The sequence below is a fragment of the Lutra lutra genome, chromosome X (genome assembly GCF_902655055.1).
Source record: "Lutra lutra chromosome X, mLutLut1.2, whole genome shotgun sequence".
Classification (NCBI taxonomy): domain Eukaryota; kingdom Metazoa; phylum Chordata; class Mammalia; order Carnivora; family Mustelidae; genus Lutra; species Lutra lutra.
This window is the reverse complement of record NC_062296.1, coordinates 3,490,454-3,512,788: the sequence shown is the minus strand read 5'-3', so window position 1 is coordinate 3,512,788 and position 22,335 is coordinate 3,490,454. Positions and strand designations below refer to the sequence as shown.

Sequence of the window (22,335 nt, the reverse complement as noted above, 5' to 3'; positions counted from 1 at the left end):
CCATCTTTTTCTTTCTTTCGATCTATATATATGTATCTATGTATCTATAGACATATATCTATGTATCTATATTCATATCCATCTATCAATCTATTTATCTATCTGAGAGTGATTTATTATAGGGAATTGCCTCATGCAATTGTAATTATGGAGGCCAAGAGTTCCCACATTCTGCCCTCTGCAAGGTGGAGGCCCAGGACAGCCACTGGTAAAGTTCCAGCTGAGTCCAAAGGTCTGAGATCCAGAGAGCCAATGAGAGAGTTCACTGAGAAAGAGAGTTCAGAGAGAGTTCAAAGACAGAAGAAGACCAGTGTCCCAGATGAAGTAGTCAGGTAGGGAGAGAGTGTGAGAGTGAGAGAGAGAGAGAGAGAGAGAGAGAGAGGAAGAGAGAGAGAACAAGGCGAGTGAGCAGGTGAATTTCCCTTTCTTCTACATTTTGTTCTATTCAAGCCCTTAATGGATTGTGAGATGTTCACTCATACTGGGGAAGGCCATCTTCTTACTGAGCCCTCTGACTCAAATGTTGATATAATCCAGAAACACCCCAACAGACACATCCAGAAACAGTTTAATCTGGGCACCCCATGGCCCAGTCAAAGTGACACATAAAATTAATAATCATAGGTGAGACAGAACTATGCATAGTGACTGATTTGTTGGGAGTGGTGAGGGGAAGTTCCAGATGACTCTGAGGCTTAGGGGCTCATATTGTGGGGTAGATGGCAGGACCACTCAATGGGAAGGGTCATAGCAGAGAAAGAGTAGGTTTCCAGAAGGAGAGAGAGGACAATGATGTGAAATGCTTCTCAGAATTCAAGTAAGATGAAGAGTGAAGTGGGTTTGTGGGATGGAGCTGCCAGGAGGCTGCTGGTTACTTTGGCCTGGGGCAGTTTCAGTTGAGTTGTGGATGAGAAAGGCAGACTAGAATGAGGAGAGGAATGTCTGGGAGGTAAAGGAGTGGAGACACTGTGCATGGTGGTGGCTACATTTTTAAGGAGTTGAGAAAGGACAGTACCATGAGTGAGACAAGATTCCAAGGAAGGACAGTTTTTTCTTCTTTTATTCATATTCAAATCATTTTAACTCAACAACTACTTAATGAGCTCCTTCCATGAGTCAGGCCTTGTGCTGAGTGCATGGAAGACAGAAAGTGGTGAATGAAGCTGACAAGATCTCTGCCATCATGGAACAAATATCCCCATGCTGAAAGATGTGATGATATTTCTGGCTAAAGAGAATCATTCTGGCAAGAAGGAGGAGCTGAAGACTCTAGAGGAGGCAGAGGTGGGTCACTGATAAAGCTGGAGATGAGCCGAAGCACAAGGGGCCACCAGCCTTGCTAGCAGCTCTGCCAGCTCGTCTTTTATAATGAACAAGCAGGAGGTTTTGTGGCCTCTGTGAGAATCTCAGCAGCTGGGCTTCAGGCATGAGCTCTGCTAAGAGCTGAGTGCTTCATATTCCATGCCTCCTGACCTGCCTTTTCCCCGATAGGATCTCTGAGGCACATTGCTGAGGAGCTGGGACTCTAACCCCAAGGGGTTGTTGGAAGGAACAGTTGGAATGCAGAGCCTGGGCTCTGATCTACACCATCCTCCCTGGTGTGTGCCCCTTGTATTAGGATTTGCCTGCTAGCTCTGTCTGAAGGGCAGATCAAAATGGCACAGGGCTGGAGGATGCCTGCTGAGGCTCTCTTGAGCCAGTTCCCACTTGGACTACCTCCTCTTCTGCCAAGGACCCTGGATCACCAGTCTGAAGACACTGGTTTGCTTCTAGGCCTTGCCACTGAATTGCAAAGTGAACTGGGCCTAGCTTATCCACCCAAAATGGAGGCTACTGGGAAGAGTATCTGCTTGTCTGGAAAAAAAACATGCGGCTTCTTAGGTCTGTGTTTCTCACCTTGGGTTTCTCCTCTCCTCCACCTCATTCTGTGGCTCAGAGGAGCAGCTGCTGCTTATGATTTGGGGCTGGTCAGTATTAGAGACTTTGTGTCATTTTCCCCACCTCTTTATTATTGTTGGCTATTGTCCTTTGGCTTTTGATTCTCTTGAATTTTACATACACATCACATTTCAGTCACTGGACATGGAAATAATTGAAAGCAGATGCCTTTCAGTCTGAGGAGTCACCCTGCAGGCGAGGCCACCGACTCTGCAAGGTCACCTTATCTAATGTCCTCACCTAGGATCAGGAAAGAGGGCCTTTCCTACCTGCTCCAAGAGTTCCCTGTACATGGAGCAAAGGTAACTGACAGGCAGACAGCTAAACCTCTCCAGGTTTCCAAATCTGCTGCCAGCTTTGGGGGCAAGGAATTCTCAGGCCAGCAAAGAGACAGGGAGAAGGAAAGAGCAGCAGAGACAGCAGCTGGCTACACCAGGAGGCAGAAAGCAAGCTTCCCAGTCTTGCTCCTTGGTGTTGCTCTGTCCCACCTGCACACAGGGCAGTCCTGAGTTCCTTTCTGGACACCTAGGTAGCAACAATTCCCCTTTACTCAGTTGCAGCTGTCCTGGAGTTTTTCAGGCAGCCTGCTCCTGTGGGGCTTTCTCCAGGAGTTGCAAGGAGGGCCATGAGTGCTGAGATGTAAGCTTGGCCGTCGGGGCAGTGACTCTGTGTCAGTGTCTTCAACCCACTTCTGTTGGGGCTGCTCACTCCAAACTGGATCAGAGTTTGCTAGTGGTGGTGGTGGGAGGTGGGGCATGACCAGTGTTTCCACCCAGTCCAAGCCACCTCAGGAAGTTGTGAGCTGTCCTGGAGGTGTGCAGTCAGAGGCTGTCAGTGTTGGGGGCAAGACTCAGTCTCTTGCTCTTAGGTTGACAAAGTTCGAGGGACCACCCACCACACTTCCAGGAAGGGAGAATGTAGCAGGATTTAGGGCAGGACTGCCATAAAAAGAAGCCCCTGCTATTGTCCCCACAGACCCATGGACTTCCTGCCTGTCTGTCTGCTTGTTTCCATCTGCCCCCTAAGCATATGTTCCATGAAGACAGGAAACTTATCCCTAGTCTCAGGGCCTGATACCCAGTCAGTCTTTATTCAAGACAGTCATGCTGAATGAGAGGTGCCCACATTTGGAAATCGAGGTACTCACTATAACCTCCTGCTGGTGGCATATCTGTCCCAGATACTCCTGCCACTTATTTCCCTCTCTCTGCTTATGAGGTGGTCCTCATTCCCCAGACCTTACACTCCCTGAAGTTTATGCCTCTGTCCTCCCTGTCTCTTTAAGGAATGGAGGGACAGCTGCAAGGTTCCGCTAGTCCCCCTTCCCCTTCTCCTTCCCTTCTGGTCCAGGAGGCCCTGGGGCTCCAGGGATGACATCAGTGCCAGCTGCTTTCGGGAGCAGGAAAGAGAATTGTTTACAGGTTTGTAAGTTTCATTAGCAAGTGGGGAGGAAGCTCGCAGATGTCTGGGATCTGGGTTTGTAGCCCAAATCAGGGTTGTTCGCTTGGGCTTGGCACTGTAGCTTCTTGAAACTGGACTCTGAGCAGACCTGGGATGTGGTAGACCATTGTACGCATTGGCTTTGAATGGTCTCATCCATAGAACATCAATATGAGAAAGTAATAAAAGTGAGCTGTTCTCTGTGAAGTGGGGCTGGAGTTTGCCCTGAAGCCCAGGTAGCCCCAACATATACCCCTGAAACCATAAAACATAGTTTAAAACTGGATTTTAGCCCAACCTTCCATGTGAAGATGGGGAATAGAGGCTCAGAAGATGGGAAACAACTTGCCTAAGATGCCTCAATGTCACTCCCAGGTGTACTGATCCTGGACCTGGGTTCCTGCCATCCTTTGCTCCTGCTTGCAACGGAGGTGGAAGCAGGCAGCACACAGGGCTGCCAGATTCCCCATGCTTGTCGGAAATCTGAGTCAAGTGCACGGCTGGCTGAACTGCTGCAAGAGGCCAGTGGTTGGAAGGAATTGGTGGAGGCAGGTGGTGGGGCAGGCAGAGACACAGACAGACATAAGACAAGGGCAGACAGGCAGGCAGATAGGCAGGCAACAGCCCGAGTTAGACACCTGCTCTGTGGGGGGGGCTGGATGCCCTCTAGATTTCAACACAAACTTGGATGCAACTAACTGGATTTGTTTGTCCCCCAGTGGAGGCTATGTGCTCATGATCACCTTTAGGGAAAAAGATGATATGTTTTCTTTGGAGAAGCTTAGCTTGAAGGGAGGGAGAGATTTCATCTCCATCCCTTTCTGTCAATAAAACAGCTCTTATTTTAATAAAGATCCAAGCCCTCCAGCAGACAGTTCACAAGAAAGAAATACAGAAGATCAATAAACATATGAAAAATTTCTCAGGTTTATTCATAATTAAAGCAATAAAATTAAAGCAACAATGAGATAGATAACATTTTCTACCCAACATATTGATGCCTTTTAGGAAGTTCCATAATATCTTCTGTTGATAAGGCTGTGAAGAAAACAGAATTTTCTTCCCCTTGGTGAGGTCCCACTTGGTGCAGTGTCTTAGGAGGGGTACTGATAATATTGGTCAGTATTAGTAAAAATTGTCAACACACATACCCGAGAATTGCACAAATCCCACTTACAGGCACCTGTTCTACAAAAATATTTACATATGTGTGCAAAGATGCATGTCCAGGAATGCTCACTGTTTCTTGTTTATAAAAGTGAAAAAGCTCTAGACACCCAAAATGTCCACAAGCAGGTCAATAAACAGGGGCACAGCTGTGCAGGAAAGCAGTGTTTAAAGGACAGGAGGGAGATTTGTTCTGACATGTGAGATCCCCAAGGCACACTGTGCACTTAAAAAAATAAGTTGCAAATTTCTCAGTAAAACTGGGAAAAAAATACCATGAAACCTTAAAAAAAAGTGATAGACAAGAATCCCCTGGCCTTTCTTCCATGTAAGTGTGTATAGGTATGGTTACATATTTTAATGTGTTTTTCTGTTTAATTTTTTTTAAAGATTTTATTTATTTATTTGACAGAGAGAGATTGCAGATAGGCAGAGAGAGAGAGAGAGAGGAGGAAGCAGGCTCCCCGCGGAGCAGAGAGCCAGATGCGGGACTCGATCCCAGGACCCTGGGATCACGACCTGACCGAAGGCAGAGGCTTTAACCCACTGAGCCACCCAGGTGCCCCCTGTTTAATTTTTAAATAAGGGCTTTCCTACTATGTGTCAGGTACTTGCAAAAAAAAAAAAAAGTAAACTGTAGAATGGGCACATATCCCAAATGTATATGTATACATACATCTCAGCCAGATGTTCTTGGGACCCCTCCTTCCCCTTTACAGAGGCATCTGTCTAATCTCTGGAGTGGAAAGAGCTTTGGGCTTTCTGGCCATCTTCTCTGGGACCCTTCCATGGGGGCCTAGCTCTCTGTAGCCCAATACTTACACTAAGCATGAGCCATTCTCTGGGCCCCCATAAGGCCTGGCAGAGTTCTCTGTGCTCTAGGGATGCTCTAGGCCTTTGGGCCCCCAAGGTTGGCACACTAGACAGTGGGGGCTTTCCAGCCACATGGTAAGGAAGGGATTGTGAGCTTCATTGTCAATGGGGAAACTGAGGCCCAAAGAAAGGAAAAACTTGCTCAAGGTCAAATCTTGAGATTGTGATGAGGATGGGCAGGGCATAGAGTTGCTAGATACAAAATAAAGGATACATAGTCTAAGGTGAATACCAGATAAACCATGATTAAATTTTTAGTGCAAGTTTGTCTCAAATGTTGCACAGAGTGTACTGACCCTGAAAACTTACTTGTTTATCTGAAATTCAAATTCAATTGGCATTCATTTGTATTTGCTCAGTCTGGCAACCCTGACCAAGCGGAAGCCCATGGTTACTGCTTCCCAGGCTCCTGAGTCCCACAAAAGCACACTTCTCTGCTCCTAAGGTGGCCTTCCAGAAAGCTCAGATTTCATTGCAGCTGCTCCACTGGATCTGGGAAGGGCTTCCTCAGGGCCCTCAGGAATGCAGGCAGGGCCTATGTCAGCTCTGCTCCAGGGTGTTTAGTCCCAGTGCTGGACAGGTGGGCCAGGGAGGGGGCCAGGCAGCCCAGACCATGCCACCCTCTCTAGGCAAGTTCCAGCCCCTCCCTTTCTCTCTCACGCTTTCCTTTCTCCCTTCCTTTTTCCTTCCCTGCTTCCTCTTCTTCCTCCCACCTGGCCCCAGCTGTGCTTGGCTCCTTTTGCAAATAGCCTCCTCTTCCTCCAGGGACTCTGGAGTTGTTCCCAAGAGCTGAGGTTTCACCTCTGGTGGTGTTATCAGTCAGGGTTCTCCAGAGAAAAGAAACCAACAGGATATATGTATGTATGTGTATGTGTATGCATATGCCTATATGTATGTGTATAGATATTTACTTTAAGAAATTGGCTCCTGCCACTGTGGGGCTAGCAAGGCCAAAATTTGCGGGGCAGGCCTGCACACTGGAAGCTTAAGCAGGGATAGATGCTGCGGTCTTTAAATTTTTCTTTTTAATTTGAGTATAGTTGACACACAATGTTACATTAGTTTCAGGTGCACAACATAGTGATTCAACAAGTTTATACATTATGCTATTCTCAGCAGAAGTGTACCTGTCACCTGTTACCATACAATGCTATTTTAGTATCACTAACTATATTTTTCATGTTGTCCTTTTATTCCCATGACTTATTCATTCCAGAACTGGAAGTCTGTATCTCCCACTCCCCTTCTCCCATTTCACCCATCCTCCTGCCCCCCTCCTCTCTGCAAACCATCATCTGTATTTATAGGTCTGATTCTGCTTTTTGTTTGTTTTAGATTCCACTTTTGAGTGAAATCATATGGTATTTGTCTTTCTCTGACCTATTTCAGTAGCATAATACCCACTAGGTCCATCCACATTGTTGCAAATGGCACGATTTCATATTTTTTATGGCTGCACAATATTCCAGATGTATATGTCACATCTTTCTTCTTTAATATCCAATATTTCCTATGGATGGACACTTGGGCTGGTTGTATATCTTGGCTATTGTAAATAATGCTGCAATAAACATAGGGGTGACCATATCTTTTCAAATTAGTGTTTTCATTTTCTTTGTTGTTGTTGTTTTGTTTCATTTTCTTTGAGTAATTCCAGTAGTGGAATTATTGTTTCATATGGTATTTCTATTTATAATTTTTAGTGGAAACTCAAATCTGTGTTCCACAGTGGCTGCACCAAATTACATTCCTGCCTACCGAGCACGAGGGTTCCTTTTCCTCCACATCCTTGCAAACGCTTATTTCTTGTATTGTTGATTTTAGCCACTTTGACAGGTATGAGGTGGTATCTCATTGTGGTTTTGATTTACATTTCCCTAGTGATTAGTGACGTTGAGCATCTTTTCATGTATCTGTTGGCCATCTGGATGTCTCCTCTGGAGAAATGTCCATTCAGGTCCTCTGCCCTTTTTAAATTGGAGTTTTTGTTTTTCTAGTGTTGAGTTGTATCAGTTCTTCATATATTTTGGATTTTAGGCCCCTCTCAGTTTTAACATTTGCACATATCTTTCCCCATTCACTTTCCTTTACTGTGCCAAAGCTTTTTATTTTGATATAATCCCAGTAGTGTATGTTTGGTTTTGTTTCCTGATGCTGCAGTCTTGAGCAGAATTTCTTCTTCTCTAGGAAACTTCAGGCTTTGCTCTTCAGGCCTTTCAGCTGATTAAATGAGTCCCATCCACATATCAAGGATTAAGAATGTCCTTTATTTAAAGTCCACAGAGTGTAGATGTAACAAAGCTACAAAATAGCTTCATAGCAACACCTAAACTAGAATTTGATGGAATACCTGGGAACTATAGGCTACCCACGTGGACAGGTAAACTTGACCCTCACAGTGGTCTAATCGCTGGGGATGCTGAGGGTAAATTTGGACTTAAACCAGGGACTGTAAGGCTGGCCTGGGGATGGTGGGGCCTCCCCAGTGGCTGTAGGCAGGTCACTTCTTTCCTGCCCTTCCCTCCTGTGGGTCTCATGGTTCCTGCCCAGGCTGATCCAGGGCATCAAAAGGCCATCTCCCTTGCCTGGGAACTCCAGATAGGGGGAGACAGGATGTGCTCTGCAAAGGATGCCTTCCAAGGGGTGCTATGGCCTGGATTGCTTGCCAGAGCTGGGCTTGCAGAAGCCACGTCAGGCTTGGGATCTAACCTTATTTTGGCAACTGACTGGCTCTGGGGTCCTGTGCCAGTAACTGCTTCTTTTTATTTTATTTATTTATTTATTTTTCAGTACCTGTTTCACTTTAGAAGTGATGGAGGGTGGATCCCACCTGCTCCTCAATAGGGCCAAATCAGGTGACCTGAGAGCCAGCATAGTCCTCACAGGCAGTTTCTGACTCTTATCTTTCCTCCTAAGTTGGTTACAGAGTAGCAGGGGGGAAGGCTGTGGACCCAGCCAACAAGATACAGCAGGAACACAAGGTGCTGGGTCCAAGACCTAAGCCCTGCGAGGGAGTCTAGCTCCACCCCCATCTCCAGATATATCTTGCTTGAGAGCCTACCCCTCGCAGAGCTGATTTTCCAAGTGCCTGTTCTGGCCTTGCTTCTTGTGTATCCTTGGCTATAGCTTTAAAGTGAAAAATTGGCTGTGATGGCAGGAGGCCCCCCTAGCATCAAGGAGGAGATGGAAACATCCATGGCTGAAGAACTGGTTCCTGAAAGCTATATGCAAAGCCAAGAGCACCTGGTGATAGCAGGTGAGGAGCCCCTGTAATGCCCCTTTCCTTGGGTGTCCATACCTGTGCATGTGTGATGGAGAAAGTGTGTGTATGGATGCAAAACTTTTGAAGAGATGAACAGACTGAGGCCTGGGATCTGCCAATGGACAGCAGTGAATGAATGTTGAATGATTCCTAAGAAGTTTGGGTATCCTATCCTTTTTCTGGTGTATCCTGTGCCCAGGAAGCCTTGGCACAGCCTCTATGAGTGCTTCTGGTGCCTCTCTTCTTCTCCCTAGAAATGATGGCACGTGGATCCCAGTCCCTGGGTACCTCTCAGCGGCGACAAAAGTTGGATCCAAAGGCTGCTGGCTCTGGTGCACGTCAACCGGCTTGGAATATGACTGCCACCCGGCCCAAGAAAGCGGTACTGTATGGAGCCCTCGACATGCAACAACTGGGTTGGGGTTGGGCATACAGGCTGTAGGGGCTCTAGCCTGATGATGGTAGGTTGAACAAAGCCAGATGTTGACTTGGGGGCAAGGAAGGAAGCTCCTGTGTACCAGTGAGGCAGTGAAGGCAGGGATGTCCAATAAGAAGTCACAGCTATCTTTTGGTAGGCTGGGAGTTCAACCTTAAGAGTCCAAAACACCTGAATCACATATTACTTGGGGACTACATATACACTTTACAAAACTCTAATGTGTGTGAAATGGCACTTTCCTAAATAAATAAATAAATAAATAAATCTATATCTATAGTTCTCTCTATAGCTATATTTTATATATAAATATTTATCTATATAAATTATAATTATATAAATTATTTAATTATTAAATAATCAGCCTTGGTAGGAACCATGAGAACCACAGGATGGAAGGGCAGGAAAGAAGTGATCTGCCTACAGCCACTGGGGAGGCCCCACCATCCCCAGGCCAGCCTTACAGTCCCTGGTCTAAGTTCAAATTTTCCCTCAGCTTCCTCAGTGATTAGACCACTGTGAGGGTCAAGTTTACCTGTCCACGTGGGTAGCCTATAGTTCCCAGGTATTCCATCAAATTCTAGTTTAGGTGTTGCTATGAAGGTATTTTGTAGCTTTGTTAACATCTATACTCTGTGGACTTTAAGTAAAGGACATTCTTAATCCTTGATATGTGGATGGGACTCATCTAATAGATTAAATATAAATATATATAAATAAAATATATTTCTCAGGGCCAGGACAAAGGTAAGGCAAGGTAGGTTCCTATGCTCCCTGACTGTTAGGAATTCTAATCAATTGAATCTAAGTGTTCTGTAGCCAATCTTTTAAACTACACTTAATATGAGTTTAGGAAATTCTAGAAAAAAAAATTGCAGGTACACTGTTACAAAGGATACTGGGAAAAGGCAGCCATTTTGGAGAGGAGGGAGATCTCAGTGTTCTGGGGAATCACTTGAGTTCTCTCACTGTGTAGTCATTCTTTAGGATCTATTCACTGGTGGGTGAGGGGAAGTTTTAGAAACATGGTTGCTATGCTGTTGCAAAAGTTACTGGGAAAAGATAACCAAGTTGGAAGAAATAATGTGAGTTTCAAGTTCTGTAGCCAATCCTTTAAAGCTACTTTTACTACGCCTGAGGGAGTTTTAGAGAAATGGCTGTTATACTGTTGCAAAGGTTACTGGGAAAAGGCAACTAGGTTGGAAAGGGAGGGAGACCCAATGTTCTAGGAAATCACCTGAGTCCCATTGTTCTGTAGATAATCCTTTAAGCTACATTCACCTCGAGTGAGGAAATGTTCTAGGGGAAAAAAAAAATGGCAGCCATATTGCTACAAACTGTACTGGGAAAAGGCAGTCATTTTGGAGAGGAGGATGACCTTACTATTCTAGGGAATCACTTGAATCTGGTAGTTCTGTTGTGGATTCTGTTAGCTACTGTCACCCTGGTGTACAGTGTTGCAGAGGTTAGTGGGGAAAGGCAACAGGGTTGGAGAGTAGGGAGGCCTGGCTGTTCTAGCGAATGAGTTATGATAAATGCCCAAATAATTCCACCGCTAATGAATAAAGAGAAATAGAGCTCCCAGATCAAAAATACTGAATTGGCTTCTTATGTCCAAAGGTGGAAGTCAAGTCAAATTACTCCAACAGCTCAGGCTCCAGGAAGCCAGTCATGCCCATGAGATTGAGGGAGAATGGGATCTTTGGGGGCAATGGGGAGATATTATCTCTGAATTAATCATAATTACCTATTAGGACCACAGGACTACTTTAAAAAGAAACAGTCATTATAATGAATTTAGAAACTAGACATTTAAATTAAGAAATTTATCAGTTCTATTTATTATTTACATTTAAATTAAGAAATTTATCAGTTCTATTTATTATTTACTTTTGAGCACCCCCCCCCCAAAATGGAACCATGACCACCTCTGAGAACCACAAAATTAAAGGACAAAAAAAAATTCATAATACTGTTCTGCTGATTTGGGTGTGGGGAAGTAGTGTGCCTTGAAAAGTACATGAAAATAAAAATAACACTGTTTGAAATAGTAGAGGGAAGCTAGGACTTGCTGAAGTTCATAGATTTTCTTGATCTCTGTCAAATTGCTATAAAAGCGTTATGTTTTATAATGCATATAATTCTAAATAAAGTGTTCCTAAAATTTTTTAAAAAAGCAAAAAGACAACTGGTTTTGAACAGTTAGAACTGTCTTATGATGGGCAAATTCAATAGGCTATCACCGACTTGCAGATGTTGTCACATTAATTCTTGTTATATTTATGTGTAAGAACAATCTATGTTATTTTGAACAAACAAACCCCAGCCACCAGTTACTCATCCTTATTTGCTCTCAAATATCTCAAAAAAACTTTTTGTCTTTCTGATCCCAATCTGTAGGAAAATCAAAAGGATGGTGTGGAAATTGTTCTAGGAGAAACTCTCAATCAAATTCCTATTACAGTCCTAGGGTTTTCCTTCATAGTCCTAGGGTTTTCTTGACACACACTGTCATTTTCAACCTATTTTTGAGGTATCATAAGAAGAAGATGAAGAAGAAAATAAAATAGTAGCATGACTGTCAAGTACTGTTCACATAGAAAATGTCATACCAATATTGGTGTGTACTTTTAAGAAAGAAATTTTGCGTTATTACAACAAATGGAACATGGTGGTAAAGTTTCTATGAAAATCCTTTATACAGAAATGGTTCAACCTTGCATTTACTATTGTTCTTAAGAACATAGAAGGGCTGCAGATATTTCTCAGGTGACAGGTGAGCCTTGGTTGTCTGTTTCTTGTTAAAAGTGAGGCAAATAGAGACAACTCAGAATTCTGTGTCTTGGTGAGGCCTGTGAGACAGTAGGCTCTAATTCAGCAAAGTCGGTTGTGTAGGAGGAACCAGTAAATGCCAGAGTGGAGAGGGCTCTGGTCTGTGGTACAACTGCCCCTGCTTCTCCATTCATTTAGCTCAAGTTTGAATTTGGCGAGAAAAGGCTGTCAGCCAGGTGGGGTAAGAGGGTTGGATGACTGTTCCATGTACAGACCTTCAGCCAAGGCTGCTGTCCCCCACCCCCACCCACTGGGTCCTCAAGACCACCCCAGTGTCCCTGCAGCCTCCAGGTCTGGGTCTTCTCTGGACACTGGCAGGAGGAGGACTCCCTCCTCTACTGCTTGCCATTTGCTTCTGAGCCACAAGGCCCACTTTCCCTGGCTTTGTTCTCAGCATTTGCTGAATGCCACAGTCTTGTTGAGCTCTCTCATCATTTGTGGCCTCTCCTCTCCCATTACCTTTTTTCTTGCAGGTTGTATACCATTTTACTGATTTCACTTTCATTTTAATGGCGTCTGAAGGCGAAGTGGTGTCAAATATGAGAGGCATCCTAGGATAATGGTTAAAAGCACAACCTCTGGAGCAAATTATCCTGGCTTTAAATGACTGCTCTGCTACTTACCAGCTGTGTGACTTGGACAAATAATGCGACCTCTCTCTCAGTTTTCTAATCTTTCAAAATGGGATGATAGTAATACCTGTTTTGAATGGTCATGAAGAGGATTTAATGACTTGATGTTGGTAAGGGCTCAGAGGGCGGCATGTGGCATGTGTTAAACCAAATAGTCTGTGAAAATTTTCATCTTGCCCTGGAAATCTGGAGCTGAGATTTGAACCCAGGTGGGTCTGGCACATTCTGTTCCTCTAGCCCACATTGGCTCTTCAAGGTATGAGATACCTTAGTCCCAGAGCTGTGGGGCAGAGACATCCACTCCAAGCAATCATTAGCAGATGGATGAAAATGAAAACCACTGGGATAGCTGTGCTCACCCAGAGAAGGATGTTATGGTCTCCCAATGGCCAGGGTTCTATCTTGAGCTCCAATATTTACTGTATGTTTTGGGAAGTGCAGTCATATGCCAGACCTCAATTTCCTTGACTTTAAAATTGAGCTTTTCCACTCTCCTCTCTGACTTGGCTGATGTCTGCTTGTGACAGTGCTGGCAGAGCACAGGGATCCCTGTCACTGTTCTTCTTTTCCCATAGCTTGGATGACTAGAAACTACTGAGGAGCATGGTGTGGGTGGAGTGGTGGCAGTTGGCCAACTTGTGGGATTTCCAAGCTCTTCTAGTGGTCTGAAAGTTGCCAACCCCTGATTCCAGAGGATCAGGTACCATGTGACTCCTGACAGGGTACACATTGGTCCTGGGCAGTTTGGGGCAGCAGTTCAGCTGAGACTGAGTAGGCTACTTTTACTGACCATTCCTTTCTTTAGGGGCCCCAGCTGCCATTGCCCAGAATGTTGAGAGAACAAGGCCATGGCAATGCTCACCCTCAGGAATATCCTGGTGGCTTCCAGAACATGAGGTTCCATTATGAGCGGTAAGAAGGATCCCAGGGATCTTGCAGGGGGAAAGCTGGAGCTCTTTGGGCAGGGACCAGGGTCGACCAGATGGGCTAGCAAGCAGACTGACCAGGAAGGCGTTGTGAGCATCTGGTCATGCTTGGAATGTTGGGGCTCTATTGTCTCCTCACAAGAGACCCTGAACCTCCTGGCCTCTTGCCCATTTGGGGCCTCTGAGCACACTGAGGCCGGGCTGGGGTAGCTCATAGTCCTCAGGCCCCAGGACCTGCTTACCTGGAAAGAGAAGGACTGAGGATGACAGAGTCATTGTCTAGAAATACTCCTGACCTTGCCTGCTTGCCCTCATGGCCTTCCTATGGTCCCTGCCATACCTGGCCTGGGACCACCAGCAACTCACAAATCTCTTTCTTTTCTTATTTCCCAGTGACCCAGAGGCAGATATGGTGGCAGAGATTGGCTTGGAAGAGCTAAATGGATTGGAGATGGAAGTCATGAGAAGACAGGTAAGCATCTCCCACTGGGAGGGTAGAAGCAGAATCATGGTGACTTGGGGCAGCTGGGCCTTGGCAACAATGAGACCACCCCCTTTGAAGTCATCTTAGCCTTTAACAGTGGAGGTGAGGTCAGGCTCCCCTTCCTTTCCTCCCAGTCTTCAGGGCTCTAGTGTCCCATCTTAATGACAGTCTCAGCCCTGCCTCTCTCCCTGAGATGTGTGGGAAGGGAAAAGGGGAAGTCAAAAGGAGGATGAAGAGGCAACAGAAGAGGATAGAAATCTGTGCAGAGAGAATGGCACTAAGAGGTCTTGGGGAGGTGTTGTCTTCTCAGGGAGAGACCACAACAGAACCTCTCAGCCCCTGAGTGTCACCTATCCTGGAGCCTTGCCTTGACTCTGGTGCTGCAGCTGCTGCCATGCCAGCCTTCCCCAGAACTGAAATGTCTCGTTCCACCTCTCCCCCCATATAGCTGGGATAGGCTGGCTTCTTCCAGACAACTGGGTGAACACCAACAAGGGGGCAAGGCTGCTGGGCCTGCAAACGTACACAGCCTGGCCCTTGGTCCCACTGGCCCAACCCAGCCCCCTGTTTCAGTTGCTCTGTCTTCTTCTCTCCCAGAGGCACTTTGGCCTCCTGAAGGGCAGCAGATCCTCTTCCTGTACTAAGTTCATACTTTCCCCAGTGGTAAACCATGGGCTTCCCCAGGAGGATCTCTCACTAGCCCCTTTGGTCTCTGCAGCTGCATGTGATCACCGGCCGGCTGCGTGCCCTGGAGGACCAGGGCGCTACCTGGCGCCACAGGGATGCTCTGTTCTTCACTATGCTGGTGTCGGCCTGCATTGCCAACCTGTGGCTGTGGATGCGCCAGTGATGTTTTATGCCGCCTGAGCCTGCTTCTCCTTCCTCTTCTTCCCTTTTCTCCCTGGGCTGCCCTTGCCCATCTTACTTTTATCTCCCAGCAGTCCTTAGCAGCATCGGAGCCATTTTCCAACTCTGGTTACACCACTTGCCTGGAGCAGGCCCTAGCTGCTGGGAGGTAAAAGAAGTATGACATTCTGAAGGTCTGCATGGGCTGAAATGTAGCCACTTTGGAGGGTGAGGTGGGTGGCATCTCGTCTCCACAGTAACACCAGTGGCAGGTGCTTCCTGCTTGCCTATCCGTGGGCTCCATGGTGACTGTCCCAGAGCTGAACCTTGCCTCTGTGCCCTCATCGTCCCTTCTGTTCCATCCTCTGTGGCAGGGACTTGGCTGTGCTTTCCCAGTTTTCTTGCACTTTGTGTACAGGTCTCTACACAGAAAATGCGCTCAATAAAAGTTCACTGATAGCAGCAAACCCTGGTGGTTGAGTTTCTTATATCCAGGATTCGTGTAGGGACAGCCCCTCTGAACAAAGTCATTGTTGCAGGGACTGGGCTAATGCCCCACTCCAAGGGTCCTGGTTCCCTCACTTCCCTCCTCCCCAAAGTCCCCTGTCCAGCAGGGAGCCTTTTTAGGGGAATAGCTTGGCAAAGTCCCTCCTGTTGTTATCATGCCAATCAGTGCTTGTGGGTAAGCTGTTCTTCAGCAACTTGTCTGGGCCAGGCATTGCAGGGACTCAATCAGAGGAAACCTGGAATGCACCAGAAACCTTTCCATTTGCCCAGGAGAAAATTGAGTCCTGGAGAGGGAGAACATGGTCCAAGGTCATCCAGCAAGACCGGGACAGGGTTAGGTCTAGAATGGATTTTCCTGTGTTCCAGCCTAGGGTTCTGCCTGTCTCATATAGACTGACTGAGAGCAAGGCCCATCCTCAGCTCTGGAGGCTGGAAGGGAGGTCACACCGAGGGACTTTGAACCCCACTCCCCCATGTCCACAGCCCCATGAAGCTAACATCAAACAGGGCAGATTGCTGGTGGAAGAGTGGGACTTGGGCTGAGCCAATGGGAGTTTTGCTGCTTGGGACCTGACCACAGGGCAGATGTGCTGGACTACAGGAGGCCTTGGGAAGAGCTGTTGTCCCTTTCCCTGTGGCCAATGAATAAATATGTATCTCTTGGGGGGCAAGTACCCAGAAAGTTCTCATTGGCTTTTATGGCTAACTGGAACTTCCAAATCTGTCAAGGCTTCTCCATCTATAAAGATAGGAGGGTATGTTAGTCATAGATATAAAATAAACATGATTATGTGTGTAAGTCTGTGTCTGTATGTGTGAATGTGAGAGAGAGACAGAGACAGAGACAGAGATGAAGAGACAGAGGCAAAAAGATAGAGAAAGAGACAGTAGGAGGACAGGGAGGATGAGAGAGACTGGGACAAGGAAAGAAGGAAAGAAGGAAGGAAAGAAAGAGCCTGGAGATGTGAACATGCTCTGCCTCTTCCCCACCCTTCTCTGGTACTCAGTGACCCCCATACTATGAGGGGGTTCTTCTACTCTTGATTCTCAAAGGCCTCCTGTCAGCCCTGGGGAGTGCCATGAATGTGGCCACTGGGGCTTGGGCCCTGCTGAAAATGGAGACAAGAACACTTAATGAAGAATCAGTTAGGAGCTTCCCTCTGTGGTCCCAGAGTAGAGAGGGTAATGGAGAGCCAGAGGAAAGCCCTCTGTGGAATGGGGAAAGAGCCACATCCAGACACAAGTGCTTCTAGCTGGGAAAGCCAAGTGGTCTGGGTGGAACCTGGAGCCTCCCTGCCCCCTCCAAATGGCCCCTGGTGCCCAGGAATCAACTGAGGACTAAAAGGAAGGCTGGGGAAACTTGTTGAAGGCCACCCCTCTTCTTTCCTCCCCATAGCCTCAAGAAAGACCAGGCCCCAAGTTGCAGGGACTTATTAAGGGCAACAACCACAAGCCCAAAGTCCCCACTGCCTTTGAGCACGTGGAAGGAGGCCAGCTAAGCAAAGGGGAGAGACGTGGATTTAAGGATGCCAGGAGGGCTGCCCTTGAGTAGTTCTCTGAAAGCTGACACTCTCTTCTGTTCCAGCTGTCTATGCCAGAAGGCTCAGAGGAAGAGAAGGCTGCTGCAGGTTGGGGCAAGGCCTACCCTTTGGGACATGGGTGTGCGTGTGTGTGTGTGAACAGACACGGACATGTTTTCAGAAGAAGTCTGGCTTAAGATATGTTTCGAAACAAAGTTCCACCCTTGGGAGCAATTTAGTTGAGTTGCAAACAAACAGTGTGGCAACCCCCTGGAGAAATGCCTCCTGCGCGAGGTGAGGTAAGGTGGAGCACTAGCCTAGAACCTTACCCTGTGGTGTGACTGTTTGGCTTTTGCTAGCCCTGCCTGCCTGCTTCATCTACAGAGGCCTCCAGAAGGGAAAAGGAGCTCAAGCTGCCCCATGCTGGCCTCCATGATGACCTGGGAGACAGGCAGCAGGCTCCTCTGCAGAGTTCTTCGAAGGGCCCTATTGTAGGGGCTGGCACCTCCTACCAAGCCTTCTGGCTAAAATCCGTCAGTTCATCTCACCCCTTGATGCTAGTTCCCTACCAAGCTGCCCTGGCCTTGTCCAAGCTCTCCAGCATTAACGCAACCCATTTTCCAAGAAGCCTTGAACTTCCCCATGGGCTGGTAGGGGAGGGGAGGGACTCATTCATATTTGGGTATGGGGGAAGGGGTTCTTCTGCAGTGTGTTGTTTATTGCTCCTCTGTGAAACTTCCTATGGGCTGCCTAGGCTTAGCCCTAGAGGGGTACATAGTTTGTCCCTGTGCTGGATCAGGAGCTGCTAAAGCGAAGGTACTAACTTTCATTGCCTTCTGCATCACTGGCACCTCGCAGAAATAAAGGCCTGGAGGATGGCCTCTGACCAGGGTCCCTGGAGAGCAATTCTGGCCTCCTGAATTGAGGGCTGGATTTGCCTTGGTCATAAAAGCCTGGTCTTTAGGGCATGTTCACTGTGGAAAAGTGGACATAGAAGTAAGCCAATACTGACCACTAATTTCTCTGGTGCATCTATTATGCACCAGCACATTGTGTATAAAAAATAATTACAAAAGTCCTGCTTGATGATATCCTCCTGAAAAAGGCAAACATTACAGGTGTAGCTAACAAAGTCCCTTGTTCCATAATGTTAAGCTCCACTATAGAACTAACTCCCATGGTCAGCTTGGTGTGCATCCCTGTAAACTCTCACTGCCACATATGTTACACAGCTAGCAGTGACCTCTTGGTGTTGTACAGATATGTGTACCTGTATGCGTTCCAGCCTTTGTGCATGGGATCTCATGTAAGTCACCTCATGCAACCCACTGAGAGATGGGTCAGTTCCCCAGCTGTGTGGACAGGTGGGGAAAGCAGAAAGCCTCTGGTCATACCTGCCCCACTGGGTTGGCCCCTAAACCCTTGCCAGCCCTGGCAAATGCCGATGCTGAAACTCAATATTCTGGTTCTTCTGTCTCAGGTTGGCTTCCTAGCAGCAGGGGAAGCCAAGCAGAAGAAAGTGGGCATGTGGAGAGAGAGATGTGGGGTGCATGGAGGGGTTTTTTTTGTACCTAGTCTCTTGAAAAGGACCTAAGGATTTGCCAGGGTTCTTGCCCTCTTTCACTTCCCCAGCCATAGGCCTCTCTTAGAGGCCAAGTCCAGGTAGCCCTGGAAAAGAAGGCATGGCTTCCTTTCCAAACTTGCTCCACCCCAGGAACCTCTTTTCTCTCCCAGGTGTTCTCTCTGGCTTGCCATCTGGCAGGTAGGCTAGTTGGGACTGTGACCAAGGTGGGAGGCAGGTGCATGGGGGCAGTGAGCTGGCAGCTTTGAGTCCCCAGACACAAAGCCCTGAGCGATGCATGTAAGGGAGGATTCCTCAGAGAGTTTGGGAGGGGCTGGCTCCTGGGTCTGGGCAGGCAAGCAGCTTCCACAGCCAGGCAGCCCAGCATCCAGCCCTCACCTGCTTACAGCCTGAGCTGTACAGGGCTCATAGTGAGAGGGTCGCACATCCAGCTAGCAGGCCCAGCAGCATCTCCAGTTGGTGGGTGCCACCCTGGGCCAGGGTCTTGAGCTTGCTGCAGCCGTGGGCATGAGCTCCTCTGGGTCACTGCCAGCCTCCCCTGCTGGTGTCAGGCAGGGTGACGCAGCTCTCTGACTAAGAGGCTGCCAGCTGTGTGGGAGTTCAGGGACCCCACTGGCCTGGGAACAGGAACACCAGGAGGTCACTTCTGGCTTCAGGCACTGATGAGTCCCCAAGGGCTTGTCTCTGATTGGAGGTTTCACAGACGGGCCAACGGATGCTGACTGTGGCCAGGGGACACCCTGCCTCTGAAGCCATCTGATTGGTAAGGAAAGGGGCTGGCATTGGGTTGAGGCAGCCACTGATCAAAGGCTGGCACCTTCTTGTAACCAGGGCTGATGGTCTCCATGGGGTAGGAGCTGGAGCCCATGAAAGTGTGCAGGTCCTAGAGCCTGTCTTGATATGTGCTTTCATTTGACTGGTCTTTCTTCAGTTGGAGGAAAGTGGCTGTGTGGGGAACCATTGTCTCTTGTCAAAGCAGCTGAGTGAAATCCTCGGGGCTCTAGGAGTATGAAGACACTGAGTGCCATGCTAGGCCCAAGGCAGCTTCGAGTCTTTGTTCTCTTCTAGGAGAGTGACTGAAGAAGATTTGGAGTATAGGGACTGATGGGCTGAGGGGATGTTTGGCCAGGCAAGCTTTGGTGGGAGGGAAGGAGAAGCCTATAGACCTTACCACTTGCCCCTGCCTCCACTGCCTGCTTGGCCCAGGGCATTTCTGGATATCCCAGCCTCAAAACATGTCAGATATGCCACCTGGAGCTCCATGGCTCTCTGCATATGAGCAGTAATGGAGGTAAGGGCAGGGGTTATGTAATGCTTCTCCCAGAAACCCTACTGGATTGCAGTCTTTGCTTTCAGTCCTTTAAATGCACTCTGGCGTCTTCAGAAGAGCCTTGCAGTAGAGTGCCCACTGCAGGTCTCTCCGGCTTTGGGACCCAGCCCCTCTGCCATTTGGGCGAAAGTATGCAATGAAGTTTTTGGAGCTTCTGGCTGAGGGAAGATTCCATAATCAGGCATAAGGCAGGGGCAGGCTCTCCATTTTGGTCCTTCAGCTGAGATTTACCCTAGAACAGGAAGTGTCAGCTCCATCCATGTTGGCCTGTAGCCATAAGAGGCAGCTAATGTTGGGGTGGCCTGGCTCTAGATTTCCTGCCATTGTACCAACCCTGTTATTGGCAGAGCATGAGCAGAACCATTAGCACTACTTGTTAGGTGGGGCCTCTAGGGCGATGGCTGCCTTTCCTAGAGGAAGTTGACATTGAGTGCTTGGACTGGGCACATGAGCTTCGAGTTGAGCCCCAACTGGCTGACAGCATGTAGACCTGGTTGGCCTTTAGGTGCCATGGTTACCTCAGAACTGCTAGGGCCAGACATAGCCATACCTCACCAAATTCCAACATGAGATGGTCCCCCAAGAGATGAGGCTGCAAAGATGGGTCTGGTGAGATCCAGAAGGGATCTGCATGCCCCAATGCAGAGTTTGGAATTTGTCATGTAGATGATTCCCTCATCCATTCAATAAGTACCCAACACTATCCTTAGTTCTGGGACTTAGCGGGGTCACTGAAGCTTCAGCTCCACAAGAGCCTGTAGTGCTTGGTGCAGTTCTGACCTAACTCTCCTCTTGGTACTCATATCCAAGTCCCTGGCTCTGTTCACCTGCCAAGCTCGCCCTGTGGCTGAGTGTGCTTTTAGAACGAGATTGCTTGAGATTGCTTGGGTGTGAATCTGTACAGTGGGGCTAATAATAACATCATACCTGTCAGGTTGTTATAAGGATTAAATGAGTTAACATAGGTTTAGTATTTAGTATGTGGTAGTTGCTCAATGAATGAGAAACTGTCCCTGCACCCTTAGGTTCTAGCTTCTTCTTGGCTCTCCTTGTCACTGTCTACTTGCCTGCCTATATCCCTGCTTTCCTGCTTCTTGCCCCTTCTGCCCACCCATAATGTGCATGATTCACCCCTTGGTACCATTCTCTGCCTACAGCCTAGACTTTCTCTGTTATAATGGCTGGAATTGAATATCTGTAGCACTAGCTTCTGGCTGAGACTTGAAGCCTGCATCTCCAGGCTGTCAGTCATGGAAGAGTTCCCTTCCCAATCATAGTAGAAAAGATCTGACTGATATTAACTTGAATCTGAGGCCAGGATGGCCAGGACTATAAAATAATTTGGGATACCCAGTCACCTGGAAGGATTCACTGGAGTGTCTCCCTAATAGCACTTCCCTCTTCTAAGCTCTGTCTTATGAAATTCCTCAGAACTGCACCAAGGTCTAAAACTCCAAACTATGTTTCCTTCCTTCCTTCCTTCCTTCCTTCCTTCCTTCCTTCCTTCCTTCCATCAATATGTGTGGAGTGCTTTCTAGGAACCAGCTGCAGTATTAAGCCACTTGCAGTTGTTCCACAGCTCAATGATGCTTTGCTCTTTCTTTTTCTGATTCTTTTTTCTTTGTTTTATTAACTGTTTTAACACCCTTGTCTGGTAATTCTACATTTATATCAGTTCTGGGTTTGTTTTAATTAATAGATAATTTCCTCTGCATTATGGAGACATTTTTTAATATGCTTGATAATTTTTGAGTGGATGCTACACATTATGAATTTTACCTTGTTGGATGTTGTATACTTTTTTAAAAAGTATTTTAAAAAATAATATTTTTGGGTCTTGCTCTGGGATGAAGTTAACTTATTTGGAAAGACTTTGATCTTTGGAAAGACAGATTTTTTCAGTGGGACCAGAACAGTGTTCAGTCTAGGTACAAATTATTCCCCACTACAGTAGCAGGACCCTTCTGAGAACAACACTGAGGACAGAGAATTGCCAGACTCATCCCTTTGACCTCAACACTTAGTACAGATCTGATGCACAACAGGTTCTCTGGGAATATGTGTGGGCTAGATGAGTGAATAAAAGACTACCAGGCAGCAGTGAACATTTCAATGAGCCACAACTTGGAAGTTAGTAGTTTTGGCTTCTTATCTTTGCTGTATTACTAACTTGTTCCTTTTGTCCCTGGCCTTACCATCTCTGAAGTATTTGTCCACAGAATTCTTTCAATCAGGGTCGAAGAGACTCCTTGGGCCAGGGCTGGTTTTTCTATAAAAGTCATGGGTTTGTTTTTCAATTTGTGGATGAGGAGGAAAGAGGTCAAGAAGTATATAATGATTGATGTCAGGCTTTTTACAGAATCATTGTGCCTTACTCTGTTTGAAAGCCTCTTTCTTTGAAGGTCCCACTTTCCATCTAGGATCTAGCCCATTTCTCTTCTCTTTGCCAATTACGTGGTCTGCTATCTTCTTTGCTCAGCCTAGTCCTGCCCTCATACTTGCTCAGATTCCCCTGTGCATCTCTGTGGCAGCTATTGCAAACCTTTTGGTCTGCAAAAGG

At 47.1% G+C, this 22,335-nt stretch overlaps 1 protein-coding gene across 1 annotated transcript; it reads left to right on the top strand.

The window, feature by feature from the left end:
• Positions 1-8,479: 8,479 nt before the first annotated feature.
• FATE1 (fetal and adult testis expressed 1) lies at positions 8,480-15,297 on the top strand. The gene is made up of 5 exons (XM_047716601.1): positions 8,480-8,674; positions 8,935-9,062; positions 13,386-13,492; positions 13,900-13,978; positions 14,709-15,297. The coding sequence occupies exons 1-5, from the start codon at positions 8,569-8,571 to the stop codon at positions 14,838-14,840; spliced, it is 552 nt and encodes a 183-aa protein (XP_047572557.1). The 5' UTR covers positions 8,480-8,568; the 3' UTR covers positions 14,841-15,297.
• Positions 15,298-22,335: the final 7,038 nt, after the last annotated feature.